This window comes from Penaeus vannamei, chromosome 18, assembly GCF_042767895.1.
Source record: "Penaeus vannamei isolate JL-2024 chromosome 18, ASM4276789v1, whole genome shotgun sequence".
Lineage (NCBI taxonomy): Eukaryota > Metazoa > Arthropoda > Malacostraca > Decapoda > Penaeidae > Penaeus > Penaeus vannamei.
In genome coordinates this window covers 10,672,019-10,677,006 of record NC_091566.1, presented here as the reverse complement: position 1 = coordinate 10,677,006, position 4,988 = coordinate 10,672,019, and the positions used below count along the sequence as shown (strand labels likewise).

General features: G+C 41.2%; 1 protein-coding gene across 1 annotated transcript in view; it reads right to left on the bottom strand.

Annotated features, from left to right (window-relative positions):
- LOC113814026 (glycoprotein-N-acetylgalactosamine 3-beta-galactosyltransferase 1) overlaps positions 1-2,356 on the bottom strand; it is a 22,270-nt gene extending 19,914 nt beyond the window's left edge. The window contains exon 1 of the mRNA XM_027366098.2: positions 2,219-2,356. Within this exon, the coding sequence (XP_027221899.1) occupies positions 2,219-2,228 (10 nt within the window). The 5' untranslated portion in view covers positions 2,229-2,356. The remainder of the gene's footprint in view (positions 1-2,218) is intronic.
- Between the last annotated feature and the right edge of the window lie 2,632 nt (positions 2,357-4,988).

The window sequence follows — 4,988 nt, the reverse complement described above, 5'->3', positions numbered from 1 at the left end:
CACGCGCGGCATCTTTACTGCATGACAATTCAGAGGCACGCGACTTGCTGTCAAGCGTCGTCAGGAGTGAAAAATGCCCATGCCGAGGTTGTGAAGTGTCAAAGGACCTCATTGGTGCACGACCAGCGCCTCCTTTGTGTCAAGGCCTCTGACTGGTGACCCTGACACGAGGCATAAATAGTACAGATGTCGAGTACTTAAACGGCGAGAGTTATCCTGGTCTTCAGTATTTTGATTTTCAAGTTTAGATTCACTTTCGGAATCTCTGATCGTCTCCACCATTGACATCATCCTAATCGGCCTTATTATTACCATTCTCAGTTCTATTAACAGCACGGATGCTCAATCGGAAATTGAACGGTAAAAATTTCACGAAGTTCCATTGAAGTCAATATATCCAAAAAATATCGAATCTGTTCACACCGAGAATACCAGCCCAGCAAAGGACCTTTTTGTCTGCATTTAACAAATTATTATTATTTTTTTTTTTTTTTTTTTTTTTTACATGTAAAAACCCAATTTAATATAATCAACTTACCGATTTTATTACCTCTTGGTCTGTTTATCTGTACTGTTTTTATCACCATCATTATGTTTATCAAAGTCAACATTATTGTTGTTGCTCTTTTTAATCATACTACCATTATAATTATTACTGTTGTTACCAGGATCTTTACAATATTGCCATTATCAGCATCATGTTTACCGATCAATATTATCATCTTGTGCACCATTATCTTTATCCTTGTTGTTGCTATTGTTTTAATGTTGCTGTTGTTATTATTACCACTGCTATTATTACTACTACCACTACAATTATTAGTATTATACTTATTGTTATCATAATTAGCACCATCATCATTATTAGACATTATCATAGCTATACCCACTGCATATGCTAAGATCAGCATCCTCTTCGACTTGCTTGCCGTCCCTATATTGACGATCGCTCGCGCACCATAATGTCCACGACTTCCATCAAGCTCAATCAGAAAGCAAGGTCAAAGTGCCTCCGTGACCCCGTTTTGCCCCCCCCCTCCCCCTTATACCCCCACCCCTCCCCTCTTCGACCCGTTCCCAAGGTCGGGTCACGCAGAAAGCATCCACCCCTAGCAGCAAGCACGCACGCACGCACGCACGAGAGAACGGACGGACGCACGAAATACTGCAGCGTTGTGTGACGTGCGGCCGTGATGGCGTACGCAGACTTTGCATTCCACGCGGCACCGATTTCCCCCGGCGGGCACGAGGGTATGGCACCGGGAGGGAGAAGGGGGGGGAGGGCAAGAGGGGAATGAGGGGCATGACATACGGGAATGATTTAGTGTCCGGATAAGCGGGTAGGCTTTTTTTGATGGCGCGAAGGACCGGCACTCGACAGACCATCTGTGTGGCTTTTTTGTGTGTAATAAGATTCATTTTACTTTAAAAATGAAAACAGACACAATAACTTCATTTCAGTTTCTTTGTTTGGACTTCTTTTTTTTTTAAAGAAAGGTTTGTGCCGCGGTTTTTACTCTGTGGACACGCCCACAGAGTCTGTTGAGAAAGGAAAAGGGCGCTTATTACTGACCACACAGCGAGACTGGGGAACGTGAGAGATGTAGGTATAACTATATATGTATATATGTAGATATACATATGCATACGCACACACACAAACACACACACACACACACACAAACACACACACACACACACACACACACACACACACACACACACACACACACACACACACACACACATATACACATATATATATATATATATATATATATATATATATATATATGTGTGTGTGTGTGTGTGTGTGTGTGTGTGTGTGTGTATGTGTGTGTGCGTGTGCGTGTGCGTGTGCGTGTGCGTGTGCGTGTGCGTGTGCGTGTGCGTGTGCGTGTGTGTGTGTATATGTATATATATATATATATATATATATATATATATATATATATATATATATATATATATATTTGCATATATTTTTAAATACATATATACATATATATATATATATATATATATATATATATATATATATATATATATATATATATATATATATATACATATATATTTATATATATATATATATATATATATATATATATGCATATAAATATATCTGCATATATATATATATATATATATATATATATATATATATATATATATATATATATGTATATGTATACAGACGGACGGAGCCAGCGCTTACCTCCCTCCATCCCGAACTCCTTGGCGTGGGCGGCGCCTCCGGGCGAGCGAGGCGGCGTGGCACGGGCGGGGGAGCCAGCGCGGCGACGGTGTTGACGGCGCGGCAGTGAGAGTGCACTGAGAGGCGTGACGAAGGGCGAGGCGCTGCCAGGGAGGGTGTCCTGCCCACCCCCCACCCCCCACCCCATGGCGTAAACACAGCTGTGCGCTTGTGTAACCCTTCCCTCCCTCCCTCCCTCTCCTCTCTGCTCCCTCCCATGCTTTCTTGCCCACTCTCTCCCTCCCTCCCTCCTTTCCTCCTACCTCTCCTCCTAACTCCACCCCACCCCTTCTACCTTCCTTTCTTCCTATCTCCCTCTTTCCTTCCCGTCTTTCCTCCCTCCCTCTAGCTCCCTCCCACTGTCAATCCCTTCCTCCTTCCCTTTCTTCCTAGCCTCTTTTTTTCCTCCTTCGCTCTCTCCCTTCATTTCTAGCTCCTTCCCTCCCTCCTTACTAGTTCCCTTTCTCTCTCTCTTCCTACCTTCCTCTCTCCCTTCTGTCTCCATCTTCCTTTCTCCGCTATTCCTTTCTTCCCCACCCTTCCTCGCTCCTTTCCCTCCCTTCCTTTGCTTCCCACGTGTTGCACAGTCTTCTCCCTCCCTTCTTTTCCTTCCCTTGGGTTGCAGCGTCCTCTTCTTCGCTTTCTTCCCCTTTATTCTTCCTTCCCTTCCTTCCCTCCACCCTCGTATTGCATCCTCCTCCTCCCGCCTCGACGTCGACGACAAATCTAAACAAGACGATGACTGTTTATTATCCCGCGACCGCCCGCAGTGGCCCGTCCAGGCCGATCCTCGTGGGAAGCGCTTAGGTAAAGGCCGCTTCCTTTGCGCGGGTTGGATGTCGCGGAATTTCCTTCGCTTCGTCTGCCAAATTTCCTTTCTTTCATTGTAGGTTATGCATAGGCCATAGGAATCTGTCAGATCCTGTAGATGGAATGTATATGTAAAGATTTCGAAGGAAAAGGATAAGTATATTGTTATTGATCAGATGTCAACTTTTAACTATTTTCCTTTACTTTTTTAATATTACGTTTGCTTATAATAAGTCAGCGTGATCCATTCTGCTACCTGGTCCTGTAGATGTGAATTAGATGCTTCTCAAACTTTTTGTTTGCCTCTAGCTTTGATTTCTGCACATTTTGTATGCATATCTATGTGTGTACGTATACTGCATAAACATACATGCGCATATACACACAGGCTGTTAACATATTAAACAAATAAAGTTTTACAATGGACAGAATGGCTGGAAGCTCAGGATATTGCCCCAAAGGTGCCGTTTGCAACACCAAGGATATACAAACTGAAAGAAAATCACACAAAATTATGGAGTAACGCCGATGGAAAGATAAAGCAGAGAAAAGAAAATGCCAAGATTTAATCTAGACCGCCATTAATTAAAAAAAGAAAGAAAGTAGACTGCACCCAAGTCCCCACCAGGGAACTCTGTCCACACCAGGAAGGTCAGTTTTGAAATGTTTATAAATTGTTAAGAAAGACGTTTATTCCAGACACTGGTTGTGTTCAGGATGTCTGTGAGTGATGAACGCTGCAGTACAGATAAATTTGATGCCAAAGAAACACCAGCTGAAAGAAGCACAAGTAAATTACTTTAACAATATGAAGTATAAGTATAAACCACGCACACAAAGTCTGTTCGTTGTTTATATGTCTCTGTACAGCATTTCCTGCTGTATAGAAACAAATATAATGTACGTTGCCCATAGCAGTAAAAATTAAAAGTCTAATCACGTTTTGTGAACTGATATTCTAAAGCTCATTTAAAAGAGATCCTAAAATGTTTATTTACCGAAGAAACACGACCTCTGTAAACTTGATTTTCAAGTGTGGGATAACAAATGCATTTCTTTGAAATATCCTGTAGCATTTAGTCGGAGTCAGCAAGAGCTCTAACGAGGTAAACATTATTGCAGAAATTTGAATTGATATAAATCCTTTTAGATGGCGGTTCTGTTGGCGAATGGCAGCATTCTCTAAAAGACCTTTCCTAAAGCAACAAGAGGGAAATGTGTGGTATAATTCTCTATCAGTTTCTTTATCTTTATGATTATCTGTATATAATATAATATATATATATATATATATATATATATATATATATATATATATATATATATATATATATGCATGTATGTGCATACATGTTTGTGTGCGCACACATGTGTGCGTATGTGTGTAGATATAGTTTATGATCAAGGAACACTTTCACAGTTTCAAGATATCAGCTCTACGGACAGTCATGCCATTAATGAATGTGAATCGTTCAACACGACTCATTATAAACGCCATTAGCTGAGATAACCTTCCACCCTCCCATTGGACGCAGCTTCAGAGACCAAAGACCAAAATTAGTTAGTGGTCGGGAGAAGGTGCGGCTACGTCCAGTGTTGGAATCCCATTAATTTGATAATATAAAATAGGAAGATGCTAGGAGGCTACCTTGCGGTACTCCTCGATTTTTTATGTACACGCTTTCTCGTGTAAAAAACAATGTGTATCTATACTTTTCAGATTTCGATAGACTTTAAACAAGGACAAAACATCACATGTTATTTAGATGTTATTTCTTGCCTATTAATTGTATTCAGAATAAACTACCGCCCATTTGAAATCGCATTTCGACCGCCGCCCACGTTGAAGATTTTTGGCCACGCCCACCAGAGGACGCCATCTCTTTGGCAAGTGTCTAAAGGAGAAAATATGTAAAGCTGG